Raw genomic sequence first — 24,752 nt, forward strand, 5'->3', positions numbered from 1 at the left:
GAGGGGCCCTCATCAACTTTTCCAAAAAAAGTAGGCACTAAACCAATGTAGCCTGCAATATTAGCCAAATGAGACCTAACTGGATCAGGAGGGGATGGTTGTGTCTGTTGCATCTCAAACAAGGGGGCTGATAGGTCTACTTCTGTAATCTGTGTAGTCTGGGGGCTCTGACCTTCCATTTTAAATATCTGATATCTGGGTAAAATCAAGTGACCCTATTTATATTTTTGATTCTAAACTGGGTGAGTCTATCTGTATTTTGTGGAACCCCCAAAATAGTGTCACTTACCTTTCCGTTGAGCTAAAAGAAATTATAAGGTTAATAATCACACTACTAAAATAATAAGTGTTCCAACATATAGCAACTGTACAAGAGAGGAAAAAAAAAATTACTCCCCTTTTTTTTTTTTTTGAAAATAAATAATTCAAAAGGTTACTAGTTGCTAATTGTTAACTAGTATGAGTGTACTTTCAGACGTCTGTGTTGTTTGTACAGCTGAAAGGGAAAACAATATTAGATAAAATGTCTCTGACTATTACTCAGGCTGTCAAAAAAATTTTTTTTTTTTTTTTGACTACTTCAGTAATCCCCTTTATTTCATCCCCTATTTCTAGTGTCTCTTATTGTCACTCTCCTCAGTTTAGAGCTCTTAGAATTGATCATAAGCATTGATCAAAGAGTGGTTTTTCATCCGCAAAAACACAATAAATCCTGGTCGCGCTATAGCACCAGTTGTTCCGAAGTCTTTTCTGTAATAATGTAGGGCGCCTGCTGGGCAGCGTTTAATACGGATATCAAGACTCCCAGGCAGGTTTCCAGCACTAAAATGAGAAACCAGAAAGACTAGGATTTTATATGAGCGTCTAGCGTTAAATTAGGACAAGATTCTGTGCTCTAAAACTCACCCAGATGGACGTTGGGCAAGAATGCAGCAACGAGAATTGCGTTGTGATGATTAACTCTAAGGCCCTTTGTGTATTGGCCTTTGAGCCCGCCTTTATGATAGTCTATTTAAATATATATATATGCTATCAAAAGTGTGTATTTCGGAATAGTCCTGAAGAAAGATAGATCAACAAACAAGGTATAGTTTATTATACATACATGGACTTGTGTATTTATTTACAGTAAAAGAATTAATAAGTAAAACAGGGAATTAGAATTATATTATGTTGTAAGTGTTAGCTTTACTTTTACTAGTTAATGGATAGTGGTAACGTGGCACCTTTCTGCCATTCTGTCGACATTCTTCATGTAGTTTCGGTAAACAATCGTTGTTTATACAATAAGTAGAAGAGCATCCAGCTATTCGAATTTATAGGCGAATGTGTGGGGTTGACATATAGTTACCTTTATCGTTACTGGAAACGCAGTATCCAGTAGTTGGTACAATAGATGACACATTCTGGCCTTAATATAGAAAATACATATGTGAATTTAGCTGGGAGGAGAGAGGTTAGTATGTGATATTAGGTGGGGAATATAATCGTAGCTGTGGTCGTTCAGTAATTCCAGATAACCGGTCGCTAAACTAAAGGACGAACTTACCCAAATACTTTCCTAGCGACTTGCCAGGCACTCCCTCCTCTTGTTCATCTCTCATCATCAAAGTTTTAGCTCCTTTTTCCATCTTCATCTAGAACTCCTCGTTTTTCCCATAGTCCCAATATATACATCCCTTTCCCCTTTTGATGGCCCTGTTTTTGATTGGTTAAGAGCCTATTTCTGTGGGGAAAAGCAAATCTAGGATCACCTGTCCTAGTAATTAGACACGTTTAATTTGAGAAATCTACCGTGAGAAAGGAGTAAATTATTAATTGATATACGATGATACTTCCGGGTTATACCAAGGTATTCTCTTCATACAAAGTCTATTTACCTCTGTCCATCATTTTCCAACAAGAGTCAATTCGCAGTAATCAGTTCGAATTTCTCTCAAGAATACCTTCCTCATTCCGATTTACTCACTAGCCCCCACAGATTTTGCCACTGTATATCTGAGTAATGCAAGCGCAGCACTACTTAGCTGATCCTATCGAATGTCGGCTTCATGTAGTGGATTGACCGAACTATGGGAGTGAGATGGAAATTCGATTACTGCTTTCCTAAGAATAGAATCGGACAAAACAACTTTCAACACGGCCTTATTTCTCTACACATATAGTGACTGGCAAAAGTAATGTGTGGCTATTTATGAGAATATTTTACGATATAAAAATGTTCACATTTTAATAATTTCCTTACCCTTTACTAGGTAGGTATCCCATGATTTCTGTCCACTCAGTGTATGTGCATAATCCTGAGTGTTGCCTTATTAAATTAAAAAAAATTAAAGCTAATAATTGCGTATCCATTTGTATGCAAGTCTACACCCAGGGTTCTGAGCTACAGTAGATATCATCGATCTTCTCTTTCTTGGTGATTCCCTTCTACTTCTCTCTCTCTCTCAGGGTAATTGAGAATTTTTTTTTTTTTTCGGTTGGTGCATCATAAGCCTCAGGTTTCCTCACACGATATGGCTAATAACAATAAAGCTCGAGTTGTTTTGAATATTTCGTTTCAATACTGTTGCATGTTACATGCAAGTGTATTGAAACAAGATATTCAAAACAACGAGCAGCAATATTGAAAATGTATTGAAATTCGAGCAGCAGTATTGAAACGAGATATTCATGTTATATGCAGCAGTATTGAATATTAATGATAATCTTTTTTTTTCCCTTAATGATAATTTTTTTTCTTAAAGTTATTGTTATGCTCAAAGAGGGCGCTGTCCTTGATAAGGTGCTAGTATTTTGCGCAAGAGTAAGATATATTACTACTCTGTGGCGCAATTGCTAAATCTGTGAATTCTCAGCGAACTTGTATAATTTTTACGGTTGAAACCTGTATTCTTTCTAATGGTTTGGGTGATTTACAATTTTCGGAACCAAATGACTTGTAGATACTGATGGAGCGAAACATGGTTTTGTAAGTTTGCTTGTAATTAGTGCGGTCTGGTAATGGAAAATTTCACAGGAACATTGAAGTTGAAAATATGCGAAGCCATGGAACTACGCCCTACAGAGTTCGCTACTCGGCACAACGTTGGAAAGCAGCAGCCGATGTTGATAGATCCTTACGTCTCCATCGACGTGGACGAAATTCATGTAGATCGATCTACAACGAAACAGAAGACGTTTGAACCTGTATGGAATGAATCCTTTAACACGGAAGTTCATAACGGACAAAATTTAGGACTGACTGTTTTTCACGATGCTGCCATACCGCCCGATGATTTCGTGGCTAACTGTACTGTGTCATTTGATGAGCTTGTGAATTCGTCCAAGGAAGCTGACACTAATGAATCTGGTATTTGGGTACGTATAAAGATAGTTTAATACCTATATAATATCGGTGTAGATACACCATAGATAATTAGAATAAGAAGCGACCTGGAGCGAGGGGTGTTGGGGTTTCAGGGATGGATGGCAGTCATCCTGGAATAGTTGGGTATATGGGATGTGTTAGGGTAACAAGGAATAGGCATAGGAGCATGTATGCTTGCATGTATACCAATGCTAGAAGTATAGTAAATAAATTTGATGAATTTGAAGTGTTGGTCAAGACATCAAAGGCGGATATTGTTGGGATAGCAGAGACGTGGTGTCACAAAGATATAAGGAATGCAGAACTGGAATTTGGGGAGTACAATGTGTACAGAAAGGATAGACAGGACAGAAAGGGAGGAGGTGTTATGCTGTTAATTAAGAAAAACATAAAATCAAAAGAAGTGCATCCAGTTGATATAGATGGACAGTGCACTGTTGAGTCAGTTTGGTGTGACATAAGCACTGCAAAAGCAAAAATAAGAGTAGGAGTGTGTTATAGGCCTAATGACTCGAATGAGTACAATGAACAATTGTACAGAGAAATAGAGTGGGCCAGTAAATCAGAATGTCTTATAATGGGGGATTTTAACTTCCCAGATATTGACTGGAACTTGTGGGTTGGTCACTCACACACTAGTCAGACTTTTGTGGATTTATTGGATGATTGTTTTCTGCAGCAGCATGTTCGAGAGGCAACCAGAGAAAGTAATACTCTTGATCTGGTTATCAGCAGTGATCATTCGTGTATTAAGAATTTGCAGATAAAGGAACCACTAGGTGGCAGTGATCACACTGTGCTGAAGTGGGATTTACTCAAAGAAGTAACTACCGTCAGGGGTAAAGGAAAGGGTTTTTGCTTCCGTAAAGGGGAGTACAGTGGTCTCAGACAGTTTTTAAATTCTGTACAGTGGGATCGACTGACGATGTTACAAACAGTAAATTCTAAGTGGGAAGCATTCAAGGAATTAATCGTGGAAGCTACTAGACTTTTCATACCGATGAAGAAATATTGTTCAAGGTTTAGGCCTAAATGGTTATCAAATGAACTAATGAGACTCGTGACAGAGAAGAAAAATGCATGGGATGCATATAAATTATCAGGCGACGCAGAAGCCTGTAGCAGATATAAGTAGTCTGTAATCAGGTCACAAAGGAGGTTCGGCAGGCAAAGGCGGATTACGAGAAATCTTTGGCAAAAGATGCTAAGAAAAACAGCAAGGATTTCTTTACTTATATAAACTCTAAAAGGAAGGGGCTGAATATGATTGGTCCACTTGACATCGATGGTTCGACTGTTGATGATCCTGCTCAGATAGCAAACAAACTGAATGAGTATTTTGCATCTACATTCACACGTGAGGAATCATTACAGTTTGAAAATGGAAGAAGGTTATCAAATTGTAGCAGTGTGCTTAATGATTTTGTAATAACTGAGAGCAAAGTGGAGGAGAAATTGTTGAAGTTAAACATAAGAAAGGCACCTGGGGCGGATGGGATCTATCCAGTTATATTAAAGGAGGCGGCAAAGCAACTAAGCAAACCCTTAGCCATAATTATGAGAGCATCCTTGGATTCAGGGGAGGTTCCCACGGACTGGAGATGTGCAAATGTATCCCCAATTCACAAAGGAGGTTCGAAGGGTGACACGAATAATTACAGACCAGTTAGTTTAACTTCTGTTCCGGGTAAAATAATGGAGTCACTGGTTAAAGATGCATTGCAGGATCATCTAGACAAGACTGCAGCAATAATTCAGACACAGCATGGGTTTGTTAAGGGAAAGTCTTGTCTGACAAATTTGATTGGTTATTATGATGTGGTCACAAAGGAACTGGATGCAAAAAATAATTTTGATATCATATACTTGGATTTCAGGAAAGCTTTTGACACTGTTGCGCATGGAAGACTACTGTACAAATTGGAGCAGAATGGTATTAAGGGTAAGTTGCTACAATGGATAAAAGGATGGTTAAGTGGGAGAAGACAGAGGGTGGTAATCAATGGGTGCTGCTCTTCGTGGACTAATGTTATTAGTGGAGTCCCACAGGGTTCGGTGTTGGGTCCACTGTTGTTTTGTATATTTATCAATGATATTGATGAAGGTATATCAGGCTTAATGTCGAAGTTTGCAGATGATACAAAGGTTGACAGGGTTGTTAATGACAGTAATGGCAGTGTGCTACTGCAACAGGATCTAGATAATTTGGGCAGATGGGCTAAGAAGTGGCAACTGAAGTTTAACCTTGACAAATGCAAAGTACTGCATATGGGTAGAAGTAACCCCAGAGAAACGTACCAACTGTGTGGTACTACACTTAAGGTGGTAGAAAATGAAAAAGACCTGGGAGTAATTGTGCAGTCAGATATGAAGTTTTCTGAGCAATGTAGACAGGCTGCTAGGGCAGGTCATGGGGTTTTGTCAATGATATATAGGAATTTTGCTAGCAGGGAAAAGGAGGTGATTGTCCCTCTGTATAAGGCAATGGTCAGGCCACGCCTTGAGTACTGCGTACAGGTCTGGAGGCCTCATTTTAGGAAGGATGTAGATTTGCTTGAGCGTGTACAGAGAAGAGCAACACGATTGGTGAGGGAAATGAAGGGATCCTCTTACCAAGAGAGGCTTAAGTTCTGCAAATTGCAGTGGCTGGAGACTAGGCACCTGCGCGGTGATCTGATTGAGGTCTATAAGGCCTTGAATGGGTTGAGCACGCTGAATTCTGATGGGATCCTCCCACTTGTTCAGAATACGAACCTACGGGGACATAAGTTCAAATTAAGAAAGGATAGATGTAGAATAGATGTGCGGAAATTTGCCTTTAGCCAGCGGGTGGTTAATTGCTGGAACAAACTTCCATCTGTCGTTGTGGAAGTTGATAGATTAAATAAATTTAAGGAGGAACTGGACAGGCATTTGGAGGGAATGGTGTGATTTTTTTTTTTTTTTTTTTTTGGCTGATGCTGCATAAGCTCCTACACTTGCTTTCTTGCATCAAGTGCCACTACTACTACTACTACTACTATTAAAGAAACTATGATGATAGTGTGGGAGACATAATTTGCTCGTTATCTCATATCCGAGGTAGTGCAATACCATGACAACTCGTTGCCATGGTATTGCACTACCTCGAATAAGTACCGCTTCACAAATAGAGAAGACTATTGTTACTTATTCTCAGTGAGTACCACCACCTATCATCGGCGGGTGGGCAGGTACCCTGGTATTGCAGACATGACAACCCAGTTGTGAAGATAATCACACAATATGAGAGATGCCAAAAGGTATATATGATATTTAAAATTAACTAAATGCCAGGATACCTGCCCACCCACCGATAATAAGCCAATAGCTTTGAAACGGTGCCCTCTGGGTGGTTGATACTCACTAAGAATAAGTAACAATAGTCTTCTCTATTAGTGAAGCATTACTTATTCGAGGTAGTGCAATACCATGGCAACTCGTGAAGGAAGAGCACAATATGAGATACAGAGCAAATGATGCCTCCCATACTACGATTTTCCTTCCTTCCTAAGGAAGGAAAATCGTTTTGAATATTTTCGTTAGATTCTTTTAATTGCGTTAATTTGATTTTTAATTGTTTTAAATTGATTTGAATTGTGTTAAATTGATTATTTAATTATTTATATTTTACTCTAATGTACCGGTAAGTTGTCGATTTTTTTCTTTTTTTCCGTTTTAATTTCTGGAGGGTATCATACGGAAGTGTTCTACGTACTATATTGAGGTAAACTCCTCTTATTGTTTTACTAATTTTATTATCAACGTAGAACATATTGAGTATTACAGCTCTGATTCATAATATCTAAATACTTTGTCAACATATTTTTAAAACCTTAAGTTTTTTTTTTAAATGAATACATAAACTGAGTGCTGCTCTTGGTTATAAATTTATATCAGAATATATTAATGGTTGATAGTTGTTTTTTGATGGAAATATTTTTTTATTGCATTGAATTAGAAAATTTCCACTAGCCAAATAACAGAATTGTTTGTAAGTAAACAAAATATGCTTATATAGTTAACCTGAGTTTTGATCAAGACTTGTATTTACTGTATATATATATATATATATATATATATATATAAGTGTTAAAGTGAAAGGAAATAATTAGATTTGGAAATAAAAGTAAGACTTGGAAATAATTAGGCAGAATTTGTTAATAGCTCAAGAGAATCTGATAATACATATACCGAGTCAGCACTTAATAGCTGGAATGCAGAAATAAAAATGTGGTTGCTTATAATTTATTCATCTTCCAATATCCATAACTATTACCATAAATTCCCATTGGATTTTAATGTGGCTGACCTTTCAGACCACCTTGCAATTTACTGGGTAGTGTCAGTTTAATAATTAATGTTTTTATAATTAGAGTAACTTTTAATTGGAAATGAGTTGTAGCCTGCTGGTATGAATTTAATAATTTAACCCTTTAAGAGTTGGTAACTACAAAATTGCAATTTTCTGGTACATAAAAACCAAAAAATATTCTGAATTGTAATGGTGTTGCAATTCAGAATGTTCTTTGGTTTTTGTGTACATTATTCTTTTAAAATGAACACTGTGTATCATAAAAAACATGGGTATTGTTTTGTGATGAAAAACCCAGGGTCCTGAGCTGGATATCATCATTCTTCTCTTTCTTGGTGATTCCCTCCCCTCTCTGTCTCTCAGGGTAATGCGGGAATTTTTTTTTTGTTGTTGCGGCATAATTCCTTGCACCATATGGCTAATAATAATCTTACATTATTAAATTATTAAATTATTAATTGTTATGAAAAGTTTCATGCTTAAATAGTAAAATTTTTGGAAGAAATTTTTGTGCACACTTCATATTGTTTAGTTCCCTGAAATTTTAAAGTCACTTGTGATTTAAACTGTCTGCACGAAGTTTCTTGTCCTCATTTAAGCCTGATGGGATAGCCTGTCAAAAAACAAACAAACATTAAATGTCAGTTATAGTTGACTTTGAGTGGAGAAAACCAATCTTTGTGGTATTATAGATATTTTATTACAGTTGGCATTATTAACTGAATTTTAATGCTGCAGTGTAAAAATCATACATTGGACAGATTAGTAAGAGGCTTTAAAGGAATAAAAGAACGTAAGACAGATAAAGCTTTTGTTGACGTAACTGAATGTTACATGAGCAAATTCATCATCTTTGCTACACAAATGGAATTTCCAAAACCTTCCTTTAAGAACTACTGACAGGATCTACAAAGATACTTTCATTATAGGTATAAGGAAATAATATTAATTATAATGAAAGTATATAATATCCACATTTTCAAAACACATGTAATCTCCATACACAATTAAGAAGATTTCAAAGGATCACTTCAAGATTAAAAGCTAATCCCATGATCTATTAATGCTATAGCACCAAAACTAAAAAAATTGTCCTTGCATATGATTGTCATCAGCCTTTAACCTTAGTCTTACAATGACTGAAATCTAAATCCTAATCCTGAGAACTGGTTCTGACATAGCACCATCAGAGTTTAGTCTTAGATTAACTTAATGTTTATATAAATGCAGCTGAAAGGTCAACCTATGTGTGAGAAGTAGATGGGAGTTTAAAGGTGTAATGACAGCAATATTAGATACATTAATAATTTAATCTAATTTTTTTATCCTTTAATTAATAATTCAATTAGTATTAATCAACTTATTAATATCAATCAATTTATTATTTAACATAGTTAAAAAAAAAGAGTTAAAAATTAATCAAGATTAGAAAGCTACAAATTAATTACCAATCCTTTCTTTCAGCACTTTCCTGTCTTTTACAGTGACTGAACAAATAGTACAGGAAGTACCACAGAGCATCTCGACCCACAAAAAGAATACATCAGGATGTTCTTTCATGAATTTATTTGTCTCAACAGCATTAGTTACTAGTCTTAAATGGTTAATCTAATTTGTCCTACTTGCTCTTTTTAACAGCGTCGGCATTGTTGAAAAAGTAGTCCACATGTTTTTTTTTTTTGTTAGTTGTCACATCGACTTCTGTGGCCATATTGCACCTCCCAAAGTTTTTGCATTTTCTATTCTGATCCAAGCCCGAGGCGGGATTCGAACCCGCAACCTTTGGGTTGCCAGGCAGGCAACCCAAAGGTTTGCCTGCCTGGCTAGCTTTACCCACCCGGCTAGCCCAGTTGGCCAGTCCACATGTTACTTTATGTTCATGAAGTACAGAGAAATTAATGTGGCAAACAGTTGGAAGATAAAGGATGGATATATATTATATAATTACATTTTAAGAGAATGAAAATTTTGAGAGGCATTCAGAAATAAACAAAATATAAGTATATGTGTATTTAAAATGCATTCTTCATGGATGCCTAATTTTGGACTACAGTTTCTGTGAAACCTAAATCCAATATCCAACATTACTGGGACTTGCAGTTGTGAGATTCAGCATATATATCTTTGACATCCGACATTAAAGCTTACATTTTTGAATTTAGGTTGAATCTTGAAACACTCACCCAGTCAGCATTTACCGAGGCATGTAGTTTTTAGAGATTATTACTGTGTAGCATTTTTGTAGTGCTTTCCTACACATTTTTCGCTATTTTGTTGTTTTTCTGATGTTTACTCTTGGGAAAAAATATAGATCTTGAATTATTTCTCTTTGGCAGAGGTTTCAGGTCTTCATTTCAAACTCTTAATGAAGTAATTCACTGTAGTGGAAACCTTTTTAAGTAAAGTTGCCTAAATGGCTTAGCCTTGGATCAACTTCTGTAGCTTTAGTTTTATCTTTCCTTGATCATGATTTTCAGTAAGAGCCAAAAATCATAATGATTTGCAGAAGTTTTACACCAAACTTATTGGGCTTGCATGAGAATTTCCCTTCCAAAACTACATGTATATGAAGAAAAATCTCTGTAAAGAACAATCAGTAAATCAGATATAAGTGGTTATGACCTTTGCATTTAGAAGATGGCACTGAGAATGACAGGAATAGAAATTTTTTAATAAAGAAAAGATTCTATAGCTTACAGGATTCTTTTAATCTTTCTGACTATAATATAGTCAGAAAGGGAGACGTTTAATGGGATGTGGTCAGTAAGGTAGGAGTAATGCGAAAATTTATTTTTATTTTGTTACACAGAGCATTAATAAAACTACAATAAATAAATTAGCTTTCGGCTGGGTGGCAGCCTTCATCGGATTAAAATACTTGAATGGCAGTTGGAATAGAGATGCACTGCCAGGATGGTGCATGAGGCACGTGGTTAATTGTTTGTTGATGTTTGTGGTTGTGACGTATGGTGGTGATGTGGCCAGCGTTTGTCTATGGATAGAATTACTGACTCTGTGATGGGGTTATTTTATTATGTAAGGTAGGAGTAATTTTCCATGATTATTACTGCAGGAGTTAGAGGAATGGTAATAATGATAATATTTACATGAGGATGTAATAGATGTCAGGATGCAACAAAAATTGATGAATGAATCGAGGTTGCATGGCAGGAGAATAGAATGCTTGTCAATCATTTGGATAAGAGGCATATCCAAGTTTCTGAATCTGTGTGGTCTATAATTTCCTTAATTCTTCTGTTCTGCATTGTTCTTATTTCAAAGTCTTTGCATTTATTGGAAACCATGGATTAGATAAAGGATTTAATCTATACAAGAATGATGTAGAACAGAGGAATACGTGCACTGTTTACTCATTATTGTTGCTTTACTTATGAGAAAAAGCATGAAGTACTTAAGCCAGCTACCAGCTGATAGTTACTACTTTAAATTATAATACAGGTCGCCCATCACTAATCCAATTCCACCTCTAATTCGGACATAAATATTCTTGGTAATTCCTTTCTACTTCTCTCTCTCTCTCTGAAGGTAACTTGGGATTTTTTTTTTTTTTTTTTTTTGGCCGGTGCAGCATAAGCCTCGGGCTTCCTTGCACCATATGGCTAATAATAATAATAATAATAATAAAGTAACTCAAACTATATTAAACTTTAATCTGATCAGTGATTACCGTATGGATTCCATCAGTGATGATCAACAGGTGATATATTGGCTTATGTTACTCATCTTTGGACAAATTTGATTGAAATGTTTGGTGAAGATCACGTGGTCTCCTGACATATTCAAGACTTTTAATTGCATAAAGGTTTTCTAAAGAAGCTTTAGAAGATTTATGCCTTCCATGTTTGAGGGTTTTCATAAAACAAAAAAAAAAAACAAAACCTTGGTTCCAAGAAACAGAGTATTTCCTTCTTCACGCCATATCAGTTTAGGGCTAGTGAATCAATCTTACAGATTGCCATCAGTGAATCAATCTTACAGATTGCCATTTTTTTCAGTCAGGTAGCAAGGTCGCTCTGATCACTTACTGCAGGTGATGGTCGATGGCTCTCTTGTCTTTTCTACTTCTCAGCTAATGCTTGTGTTCCCTAGAATCTCATTCCTTTCTCCCATTCTTTTCCTCTTATGTTAATGACCTTCCACTGACTGGAAATCCTATTCATTGTTTTGCTGACGATAGGACACTGCATTCCACCTTCCAATTTGAGAAACATTGCTCTGCCTGAACAACTGCAACTTCAATATCCATCATCAGTTCCTTAAATGCCATCTCCAATTCATTCTCCAATAGCACAAAGAAAATAGTTAATGTCAATCTTTCTAAAACTCAGTCCTGTCCTGTTTCACACAAAAAATAGTCTACTGGTTTTATTTCCATCTTTAATAACACTCAGCTAGACAAATCATGTATCTGTATTAGGGATAGCTTATCTCTATCGGAGCTCTTTTGGCCTCATTTTAGGAGATATGTAGAGCTGCTGGGGTCGGTACAGAGAAGGGCAATGAGATTGGTGAGGGGAACAGAGGGGTGCACTTACCAAGAAAGGCTTCAGTTCTGCAAATTGCAGCACCAGGAGACTAGGCACCTGTGAGGCGATCTGATTGAGATATTTTAGGCTTTGAATGGATCGAGCAAGCTCAGTGCTAATGAGAGTTTCCGCTTGCTGAGACTATGCACATAGGGGGACATAAATTCAAATTGAGGAAGAATGGTTGAAGAATAAGATGTGTGGAAGTTAGCTTTAGCCAGTGGGTGGTCGATTGCTGGAACAAACTTCTGTCTGATGTTGTGGAAGTGGATAGCTTGAAAAAATTTAAGAAAGAACTATATAAACTGTTGGAGGGATGGATAGGTGAAATATGAAGGTTTTTTTTTGTTGTTGTTGCTGTATAAATTTTGCTTTCTTGCATCATTTTTTATTACTAATACTAATCACCCTGGCTTCTAATCTATCTTGGCATTAGTAAGCATATCAGAAATATTTCTTCCCCAGCATCAAAAAAATGTTTTCTTGGTCTTACTTTTTCTACAAACAGCCGTTGACTCTGAAATATAGAATATTATTCTGAAATTTGGGGTGGTGTCCAAAAAACCTCTCTCAGGCTCTTTAACTTGTTCATATTAGGATGATCGCTGTATTTTTTGTCCCATCTCTTATGATATCTCCCCACTGTGATTCAAAGATATTCACTTTCTGCTGCATGCCTCTCTGTAGATACTTTCACTGGAATTTCTATTTAGCATTGGCATCTGTTATTCTGCCACCATTTTCCAAACTAGATTAAATATGTTCATCAACCAGTTAACATTCATTCACTGTCCAACTCCAAACTCAGAACTAAGATTTCCTCTTATTTATGTGTTCCTTCTACTTCTGTTCTTTTGAACAATCTTCCTTCCTTCAAATATATATTCCAGAAATTACAATCTACAGAAATTCAAGCCTGTTGTCAACAAATATCTTTTCTCTTTTCAGCCTTCGACTCATTCGTGGTTGTAATTATATATTCCAATAGTTTTCTTGTTTCAGGTTTTAATAAAGAAAAAGAAAAAAAAAAATCTTAGTTCCAAGAAACAAAATATTTTCTCCACCACTCCAACTCCACCTGAATTTAGGGCTAGTGAAACAATTTGTTAAAACATTGAATCTTCAAGGTGGCATATATTTATTGGTCCAGAAGTAAAGCAGATATTTACTGTCACAAGAACTGGAAAACAAAATGACTGATGATGTACGAAATACCTGACAGTTATTTTGCCTTATAGTGAATGGCCTTCTTGGTAACATTAAGAGAGGAAAAAAAAAAACTAATTGACAATATGATTGAAAAATAGTTCAGAATATCAGTCAGGCTCCATTACTTGCACTCTCTTATCTCAGTTCATCATCATCAGACATTTTCAGTCTACTGCAGGATGAAGGCCTCTCCAGCAACTTTCCAGTTCCTTCTGTTTTGTGCAATGGCCATCCATTTACTACCCACAAACTCGTGAATTTCATCTATCTATCTATCTATCTCCGTTGTTGTTTTCCAGGTTCTTCCAGCAAAGCGTAGAGACTCTTGTGACTGTGATGTTTGGGTTACATACTACAATTGGCAGCCCTGGGGGTGTCTTCTTCAGTTGGAATAATTTTATAGGTAAGTAAGCCCCCCCCCACCTGTTTGAAGTGGGAGTGTGGTTCCTGACATTGACATTTTCCTCATCTGCCTTGAGTTGGATTTAGTCTAAGAAGTCTTTGGTACACTGTGCATTGACATGTAGAAATTTAATTTCTCGGTTGTATTAGTATTAGCAATGGCCACATTGGTGCAAGGAAGCCTATGACGTATGCTGCACCAGTCAAAAAAATAAAAATAAAATAAAAAAATAAATAAAATAACAACAATAAATAAAATAATAATAATAAGAAAAAAATTAAAAAAAAAAATTAATAAGAGAAAAGGAAATAGAAAACCTATGCATTTCCCTTCTCCCTTAGGTAATTATCCAGCTGACCTTTGAATTTCCCCAAACTGTCAGCCTCTATCACCCGGGTACGTAACATATTCCAGCAATTTATAACTTGCTGGCTAAAATAAAACTTCCTGCAATCCACGCTAAACATCTCCCCCCATAACTTGAAATTATGGCTCTTTGTTCTAGAATCATTTATTACCGTGAATTTGCTTATCCTTCTCAGAGCCTTAAATACCTCAGTCAAGTCTCATCTAAGGTTCCTAGTTTCCACATTCTACAACTCACATATTCAAAGTCTTTCCTCATATGGACACCCTTTTGCCGATCTCACCAGGTGAGTTACCCGTCTTTGGACTCTTTCAAGAAGCAAAATGTCTTTTTCTAGTTGCAAGTCTCCATACTTGAACACAGTTTTCCAAGTGTGCTCTAACAATAGCCTTATATAATGGGATTATCCTGGACCTCATCATCACTCACGAATCAGATGACATAACAGAGCTGACAGTAGAGGAACCAGTAGCAGGAAGTGATCACGGAGTTCTACGGTGGATGATGATGAGAGAGGTAGCAGTAGTAAAAGGCAAAGGAATGGGTTTTAATTTCAGAAAAGGAAATTACAATGCCTTAAGGTACTACATGGCCTCTATTAACTGGGTAGATATCGCACAGAGAATACATTTGAACCGTGGTATACTTTTAAAACATTAATCACAGATGCCTTGAATGCGTATTTACCATTAAAAAAAATACTCCATGAGGAAGGTTCCAAGTTGGATGAATAGTGAAGTTGCCACATTACTTGAGCAATAAAAAGTACTGAAGCCTATAACAGCTACAAGGTGATCTGTAATAGAGCCACAGAAAAGGTTCGACAGGCAAAGGCAGTTTATGAGAAATCACTAGCAAACAGAGCAAAGAGGAGGGGGGGGGGGATAAGGAATTCTTCACATATATAAATGCCAAGAAGAGCAGGACAAAACGGATCGGACCTTTACGTAAGAGAAAGGGGATGGTATTAAATACACCAGCTGCCGTTGCGGATGAACTCAACAGTTATTTTGCATCGATATTTACAAATGAAAAACCTTTTGTGGCAATGGGAAATTGTGGGAGCGAAGTTGAAAAATATGTAATTAATGATATTGAAATTTTGCAAGATTATTTAATGAAAAAACTTTCGAGCCTACAGGCCATTAAGGCTCCTGGAGTTGATGGAATATACCCTATAATCTTAAGGGAGGCGGCAAGTGAGTGCATTGAACCATTGAGGCTAATTATGCGAGCATCACTAGACTGGGGAGATTCCCTTGGATTGGAAAAGTGCCATTGTATTTCCCATACATAAGGGTGGCTCTAAGAGTGAAGTGAGAAATTATCGTCCTGTCAGTCTGACTTCAGTGGTAGGGAAAATCATGGAGGCAATGATCAAAGGTGGATTTCAGGATCGTTTGGATCGAATTGAAATTCTCAAGGATACTCAGCATGGTTTTGTAAAGGGAAAATCATGTTTAACAAATCTGGTTTGCTATTTTGAAAGGGTCACTCACGAGCTGGATTTAGGGAATAATTTTGACATTGTTTATTTAGATTTCAGCAAAGCTTTTGACTCAGGCCCACATGAGCGGTTGCTTTATAAGCTGGAACAGGTTGGAATCACAGGGAAAATCCTTAGATGGATAGCAGGATGGCTTCAGGGCAGGAGGCAGAGGGTTGTGATAAATGGCTATTCCTCAGATTGGGTTGATGTAAGAAGTGGGGTTCCCCAAGGATCAGTATTAGGACCACTATTGTTTTTAATTTTCATAAACGACATCGATGAAGTGATAGAGGGCGTGGTGTCTAAATTTGCAGATGATGTTAAAATTGGTAGAGTAGTTAATGATCACTGTCAAGCTGAGCTTCTTCAGAGAGACCTAGATAGACTTCAGGAATGGTCAGAAAAATGGCAGCTATGCTTTAATCCAGCAAAGTCTAAGATATTACACCTGGGAAACAGCAATCCCAAAATAACGTATTCACTTGGTGGAGTTCAACTAAACCCAGTACTGGAGGAAAGGGACTTGGGTGTTGCGATACGGTAAGACATGAAATTCTCTGAGCATTGTAAACAGGTGTTTCAAGGAAGGCCCATGGTGTCCTATCGATGATCTATCGAACTTTTGCAAGTAGAGATAGGGACATGATAATCCCATTATATAAGGCTTTTGTTAGACCACACTTGGAATACTTTGTTCAGGTATGGAGACCGCACCTAAAGAAAGACATTGAGCTTCTTGAAAGGGTGCAAAGACGGTTAAATTGCCTGGTGAGATCGGCAAAAGGGCGTCCTTATGAAGAAAGACTTCGAATATGTGGGTTGCAGAGTTTGGAAACTAGACACCTTAGAGGAGATTTGATTGAGGTGTTTAAGGCTCCGAGAAGCATCAGTAAAATGAATGATGATGAAATTTTCAAGATTATAAATGATGCTAGAACTAGTGGATATAAATTCAAGTTACGAGGAGAAATATTTAGATTGGACTGCAGGAAGTTTTATTTTAGCCAGCGAGTTATAAATTATTGGAATAAGTTGCCTACATGGGTGGTAGAGGCTGACAGTTTGGGGAAATTCATAGGTCATCTGGATAGTACCTTTGGGTTAGTGAAGCGCATAGTATGATAGGTTTAATTTCCTTTTCTTTTATTAATTATTATTATTTATATATATATTTATTTATTTATTTTATTATTATTATTTTGTCATTGTTCTATTCAGTTTTTTTTTTTTTTTTTTTTGTTTTTTTGGCTGGTGCAGCATAAGCCATAGGCTTTCTTGCACCATGTGGCCAATACTAATACTAATTATCACGTCCTTATCTCTACTTGCAGTTGTTCGATTAATCATCAATAGGACACCATGGGCCTTCCTTGCAACCAGTCTGCAATGCTTGGAGAACTTCATCTCTGGCCATATCATAATACCCAAGGCCCTTCCTCCAATACTGGCTTTATTTCAACTCTTCGAAGTGAATAAGTTATTTTGGGGTTACTATTCCCCAGGTGCAATACCTTAAGCTTTGCTGGATTAAAGCATAGCTGCTATTTTTCTGACCATTCCTGAAGTCTATCTACATTTCCAGAATAAGCAGTTGTCTTGGTAAGTAAGATGCAATAAAACAATTATAATGAAGTTCTTAACTTTGTATTTGGCCATCTGGAGTATAAATGGGAATTCATTTTTTTTTATGCACTTAGGTATAATAGCATCAGCACTCTATACTGTGATAACTACCACAAACAGTTCCAAGTTTGTTAAAAAAAAAAAAAAACGTATAAAGGGGGAAAGCGAAGAGTAGAGCAGTGAAAACCCTTGCCTTATCAGTAGTTTGTAAAAGTATACTAAATTCTATGCAGAGATTTTAGGCTTTCTTTCTGTTGAACAAAACAAGAAGTTATTTATATTGCTAGAAGTGTTCAATATTTATCTAATTTTATTGGAAATATAAATATGTAAAGTGTTTTATCCATTTATAAAATTTACTTCTTATTAATTTTCAAATTTTTCTTAGGATTTACAGTTATAAATAATGTTCACTTTTGTTTGTAGATTGATTTGGAACCCAGAGGAAAAATTCACGTGGTTCTTGAGTTACAGCCACAAGGTATGTATTAATTTTGGAAAGATAATTGAGATTTAATATATAGATATGCAGGTTTAAATTTAATTGTCTTTAAAAGCTGTTTTGTGATTAACATAATGGATATGCAGTTCATCGATCAACAGTTGGGAGGGAATTCTTAACCTTCCACTTCGCTTGGTCTTCCCCACCTTTTTTTTTTTTTTTTTTTATGTGAACCCCAAACACGAGAGGTATTAGAACCTATAGTACTTAGTACCGTGCTTGGGTTGGAGGTTGAGAAGACGAAAGAAGATGTTTGTTGACATTGGACTTGAATTTCTGCAGATTGTAATTTTCAGGAAAAACATATGAAGGAAGGTTGTTCCAGAAAACGGCAGTTGAATGAATAAATGAGGAAGATGAAAAGTTGGTTCTGTGGGTTTGAAGTTGGACAGTAAATGGATGGTGGCGGCACGTGTTCGGACTGTTTTGAAAGAGAGAGTGGGAATTATAGAAGCCAATTCAGAAGAACAGTGCCCATGGAAGTATCTGTAGAAGAGGCATGCAGCAGAAACAGTACGTCTATGAGAAAGCGAGTGGAGAGACTCTGTTAGAGATGAATCATTAATTAACCTAACTGCCCTCTTCTGAATGGAATCAAGAAGCCTGAGAGAGGTTTTGGGGGCACCACCCCAGATGTGGGAACAATATTCCATGGCAGGACAGATTTGCGATTTATACAGAGTGAGCAGCTGTTTGGAAGAAAAGTAACGCCGAGAACGAAAGAGAAAACCAAGTTTTTTAGATGCAGAGGAAGCAATATTTGTAATGTGCTTGTGCCAAGAGAGATTAGAAGTCAGGGTAATCCCCAAAAGAGATATATCATTTTGCCTAGAAATCGGAGTGTCACTAAAGATACGCATAGGAGCAGAAGAATCCTTTTGGCGAGATATAAGACAAGACTGAGTTTTAGAAGGGGGTGGAAATCAACTAAGTTGTCTTTGCCCCACTGGAGAATTACCTGAAGATCGGCATTTAAGGAATTGGTAGCAGATTTTCGAGAAGTTGCAGCTGATTGAGCAGGACAAGGTTTCTCAAAATGGAAAGTGGAATGCAATGTGCTATCATCGGCAAAACTATGGATAGGATTTCCAGTCAATGGAAGAAGGTCATTAATATACAAGAGAAAAAGAGTGGGGGAAAGAACTGAATCTTGGGGGACACCGGAATTAGTGGAGAAGTTAGAAGACAGAGAACCATCTACCATCAACCTCAGTGAGCGATCAGAGAGAAAACTGCATAACCAATTACTAAAAACAGTTGGCAAACCATAAGATGGAAGCTTATTTAGAAGACCTTTATGCCAAACATGATCAAAATCCTTTGAGATGTCAAGAGCAACTACTTGTGTTTCACTGAACCCTTCCATTGAATTAGTCCATAATTGGGTAACATAAGCCAGAATATCACCAGTGGATCGACACTGATGGAATCCGTACTGGCGATAGTTGATCAGACGGAAGGTTTCTAGGTAGTTTACGAGTTGGTGGTTAATTGATTTCTCCCTTACTTTAGAAAGAGTAGAAGTAATTGCAATGGGATGATAATTGGATGGGAGGGATTTGTCACCCTTTTTAGGAACTGGCTGGATATCAGCAAATTTCCAAGCATAAGGAAAAACACCTTTGGAATAAGAAAGTGAAAAAAAGGTGGCAAAGAATAGGAGTAAGTTCAGGAGCACAGGTTTTGAGAACAAGTGGAGAAATACCATCAGGACCTGGGGCTTTCTTAGCATCGAGATTCATCAAAATCCTTCTGATATCCTTTTGACGGAAGACCACAGGAGGCATTGAATGGAGCGTGTTGGGAATGGTGTGGAGGTGTTTTACCAAGATCATTAATACATGAGCTGGAAGAAAAATGGGATTCCAGCAGGTCAGCTTCATCCTTGGCTGAAGTGACAACAGAACCATCTGGTTTGGACAGAGGTGGGAGCAGAGATGGGCAAAAGTTGCGGCCAATAGCTTTGGCAAGAGACCAGAATGCTTGGCTACCATTAGGGCAAGAAGCAAGTTTTCTACTCTTTGCCTGTTCAAACTCTAGTTTGGACTGATTAATAACTGCTTTACAATTGTTGCGAGCTTTGGTGTACGCAGAAAATGAAACTGAAGAATTAAACAAGCCAGTTACGATATGCAACATTCTTCTCTTGAACAGCCTTAGCACATTTATTGGAAAACCAAGGTTTAGATAAAGGACGAGATTTTAAAGTGGAGTGTGGGATAAAGGACTCCATTCCTGCAAGAATAATTGCACCGACACGATCTGAGCAAACGTTGATATCAGAAGTTTTGAGACAGTAATCCGACCAAGGAAAAGAAGAAAAGAAGTCTCGCAGGTCATCCCATTTTGCATTCTTGTAATGCCAAACAACACGAGGTTGGGAATGGCCATGAGATAAAGGTTCCATTGGAGAAGAGACAATCACCAAGTTGTGATCTGAAGTGCCAAAAGAACCTCTCACTTCGACCATGTACTTAGAAGGGTTGTTTGTGAGAAAAAGATCAAGCGTATTGGCTGTATGATTAGGATTGTCCAGTATTTTTGTAGGTAAATGAAAATCTGTGCTAGGTGATTAGTAATTGCAAAAGCCTCAGCATCTCGACTTGCTGTGTCGGTGTGACTAGAAAACGGAAGCCAGCTGGAGTTGTGAACTTTGAAATCACCAAGGAAAATTACCTCACTGTTGGGAAAGTTGGACTGGAGAAAGTCAAGTTGCAAAGAGAGGAAGTCAAAGAGCTCCAAGTGATTAGTGGAGTTGGGAGAACTGTAGAGACAACAGATGAATTTGACACAATGAGGCAGAGAGATTTTAAGCCAGAGAAGATCAAAGAGAGGAGATTCCAAATTGCCAAGTCTCTGACAGGGAATATCAGAATGGACATATGCACAAGTACCACCTTTGGGATGAAAGGAATCATACAATGAATGATTTGGGCAACTGAGATGAGCAGTAGTTGAAACAACCGATAACTGAGATTCGGTTATAAAAAGTACATGGGGTTTGGCATACTGTAAGTGGAAATGGACATCATTGAGATTAGAATTGAGACCACGTATATTTGTGAAATGAACTAGGAAGTGTTTAGGAGGTTTAGATCTTTTCGCAGATAAGCTTACTCTATTAATTTGACAGTTCATGGTGTATTCAATAGTAAGAAAAAGTGGGTGGGACATACTGTATGAAGTAATGAAATTTTTGGATATGGCTTACACGTGGTAAGAATATACCCAGATCCTTGACATAACGTGGCCTCGACAATGCTCCCCTCATACACACTACTCGGACTCCCTCCAGTCACTATCTGGCAGAGTAGAGGTAGCAAGATTATACACTAGCTGATCTGGAAGCCTCCTAGAGAGTTACCAATAGGTTCGGTCCAGTGTACTAACTAGCGACCGGTCTGCGAACACACCGTTTTAGAGCTGTACCCTCGAAATGTAAGGAATATTGGATCTCGCCACGACGTTCGTCATAACCTCAAAAGTCATCAATCATACTGCATGATGGAAGAGATAGGGAAGGGTTGACCAGAACGTAGCTCTAGACGCTAAACATGGTTTCCACCACTTCAAGCCTCCAATAAGCAAAGTGATGGTATTTCACCGGTTGATGAGTAACCTACCACCTAGTCCTGCCTGTTAACATAGAGGGGGTGGCATTCCTCCATGTGGGATGGGCGCCACACCTCGACCCTTGCTTACGTTGGTTCACACCTGGGTGGTCACCCACCATGTACTTGTGCATGGAAGTTATACCCAGGATTACTAACAGTCCCACCATCGTGAAGGTGCAAGCAGAGGATCTGGCTGTCACAGACTGTCCGGACTTTGCCGAAATTGGTCCACTTGACTTGAGTGTCACCTGAATATCAGTTGCATCAGCGTTTTAGACTCCCAGTAGCAAGTACAGCATGTCTGGCATATCTGAGAGAATGTCTGTGACATAATGGATATGCAGTTCATCGATCAACAGTTGGGGGGGGGGATTCTTAGCCTTCCACTTCGCTTGGCCTTTTCTACATTTATTCTAGTTACATAATTTGCATATAAGATTCATGTTAAAATTTCAGTTTAGTAGAGCCTTGTTTAAAGTGTGCTTCCCATCAAAATTACTTAAAGGAACAGGTGAAGTAAAAAAAAAAAAAAAAGCTGAAGGGGAAAAAATTATGCATTTGGGAAGACCCTCTCATCTCTACCAGATCTTCTGCTTTATCTCCACTAGGGAGGAGAGTATCCTTGTGTTTAGAAATCCCATCTATGGTTTGTTTCATAAGTCTCAGGACACTTAAATCAATGCAGTACATTGTAATTTAAATATGTTTTAAGTTTATTGTTATTTTATGTTTATCAGCCTTGTTATTATTTATTGTAAGGCATTAGTAATCAAAAGCATCTGTGCGCAAGCCATGATCATCATTGCACAAGATTCCTCCTTCGTGTGGTGCATCCTTTAGTGTAATGTGCCATTGCTGATTGTTTTGAAGGTGCCCTTTGAATACTTTGGACTTGTTAATTGAGACTACAGTTCTGGGAAACTTTCCTTTTATTTATCAACTGTTCTTTCCAATTATGTTGAATCTCCATCAGTGTTTTACAAGTGTCTTTCATGAAAATATGCTGCAACAACAAGTAATTCTTTAATTGAAAATTGATTAGTATCCATCATGTTAGCATTTCATCTGAAAAAGGGTGAGGAGAATAATGACACGTACAAACATCACTGTTGCATAGAGTGTCCTGGAGCTATGAGACAAACTACTGAAATAGAGTGGGTGTGAGACTACATGTGAACAGGCTAAGTTTTTATGGCTCCAGCAAATAGAGAAGTTTTTGCTTTTTTATTGACTTAAATTAGCACATATTAATTTATTTTTTAGAGTTGCTTTATATTCCTAGTAACAATACTTTAGTTTAAATTGAATTTAGATAGGGATTTTGTAGGTTATTACTTAATATCGGTAAAGGTATCAAATCCACGTGTGGACAGGTTTTGCAGCTCCCGCGAACGAAAAGTTTTTAATTATACTTAGCCGCTTTATTGACTTAATTGTTAGATTAAATTATTTTCTATAAGTAGCTTATAGACCTAGTCAAGCTCCGTGGTTTATTTGGAATTTAGATAGCGTGATTTTGAATGTAAATAATACCTTGTGTCCGTAGATTAACTGTTCATAACTTGACGCCATTGTTATAAGATACAACGTGTGCTAGCGTAAGGTTTAACGGAAAACTAGATAGCGAGTATAGTAGTATCAATTAATCAGTAAAATTTATTAAACTTATTAAATTTCATTGTGAATTGAATTGTACTTTTTTAACTAAATAAATATAGTGACCTAGTTATTACAAACGTAACATCAAAAATTAATACACATAAGTTGACAAGGGATAAGAAAGTCGTATAACGTAACTCGGAGATAATATTCAATACCGAAATACATATATATATAGTGTTATAACTGCATTGGGTTATAGTTTTAAAGTTATATTTTGTATTGGAATTTCATTGAACTTGAATAGAAATCATGACCAGAGCAGCAAAGCAAAAGGCTCAAACTAGTGGAAGTTTTGTGGCTCAGGAGAGAACTGAGGGGGGGGGGGGCAGTTGTCCTCTGAATCACAGTCTATTGAAATGCACTGCTTGTTTGATGTTTGTGGAGCAATAAGGAATGGGACATGATATTGCCAAGGGGAATGTCTTTGTGTGTGCGCAATGTAAGGAGTGCGAGGAAATCAGGTGCCAACTCGGCATTGTTATGGGCTTATATGAGAGCTTGAAGGACAAGGTGGATGCCTTCGAAGAATTTAAATTGAAGGGCCCATCAAGCTTTCAGCTGCCCACATCAATGCCAGAGCTTGCACTTGAACATCATGCAACACAGCGGCAACCCCCAAGGCAGAATGCACTGGTCCCAAAGGAACTAATTGTTGTAGGTGACTGTATTGTCAGGGAAACGGGGAACATATTCTGCAAAAAGGATAGATGGAACAGGACCAGGGTATGTCTGCCAGAGGCAAAAGTTGATGACATTGTAGGGCAGATATCGTGCTTTAAGGGCACAAAGAGTGATATTGTTGTATACATTGGCACTAATGATATTAAGAGTATGAGACCGGCAGAGTTACTTAACAGGTACAGAACAATGCTGAAAAAAAGCCGTGAATTAGGGTTGAATTTGAAAGTGTTTGCAATTCTGCCCAGACACGATAGGAGGGGTATATGATGAGAACCTTATCGATCAGTTCGGTCCTGGAGAGATTGTGCAAGGCTCAAGGGGTAGAATTTTTCTCAGCCTGGTCTGTGCTTGTTAACAAGAGAGGCTGCTTCTACAGGGATGGGATAAATTTAAATAGAAAGGGTGCAAGAATATTTGCTTATGCTATCGAGGCAGAGTTAGGTGGGTCAGAAAATTGCTAGCTTGGGAGGATACATGGACTAATAGATTAACAGTAGCCGCTGACAGAGGTAAAAGTGATTCTTGCACTTCTATTGAAATGCAATTGAGCAGCATCCTGGAAAGCAAGGCAATGGGAATTTCCAGGACTGCTGGGAGTATAGTTAATAAATTCGATGAGCTTGAAGTGTTAGTAAAAACATCAAAGGCAGATATTGTTGGGATATCAGAGACATGGTGTCACACAGACATAAGCAGTGCAGAACTGGAATTTGCGGAGTACAATGTGTACAGAAAAGATAGACAGGACACTAAGGGAGGAGGGGTTATGCTATTAGTTAAGAAACACATAAAATCTAAGGAAGTGCATCTATTTGATGTGGGTGGACAATGCAATGTTGAGTCTGTTTGGTGTGACCTAAGTACTGGGAAAGGAAAAATTATAGTATATGTGTGTTATAGGCCTAATGAATCTGATGAGTATAATGAGCAGTTGTGCAGAGAAATAGAGTGG

General features: G+C 37.4%; 1 protein-coding gene across 1 annotated transcript in view; it reads left to right on the plus strand.

Moving 5' to 3' along the window:
- Positions 1–2,852: 2,852 nt before the first annotated feature.
- The window catches only part of LOC150084014 (protein kinase C-like), a 77,755-nt gene continuing 55,855 nt past the window's right edge, over positions 2,853–24,752 (plus strand). The window contains exons 1-2 of the mRNA XM_090374988.1: positions 2,853–3,360; positions 17,768–17,822. Coding sequence (XP_090231114.1) covers positions 3,004–3,360; positions 17,768–17,822 — 412 coding nt within the window. The 5' untranslated portion in view covers positions 2,853–3,003. The remainder of the gene's footprint in view (positions 3,361–17,767; positions 17,823–24,752) is intronic.

This window comes from Mastigoproctus giganteus, chromosome 6 (assembly GCF_048544385.1).
Source record: "Mastigoproctus giganteus isolate SK-2022 chromosome 6, ASM4854438v1, whole genome shotgun sequence".
Lineage (NCBI taxonomy): Eukaryota > Metazoa > Arthropoda > Arachnida > Uropygi > Thelyphonidae > Mastigoproctus > Mastigoproctus giganteus.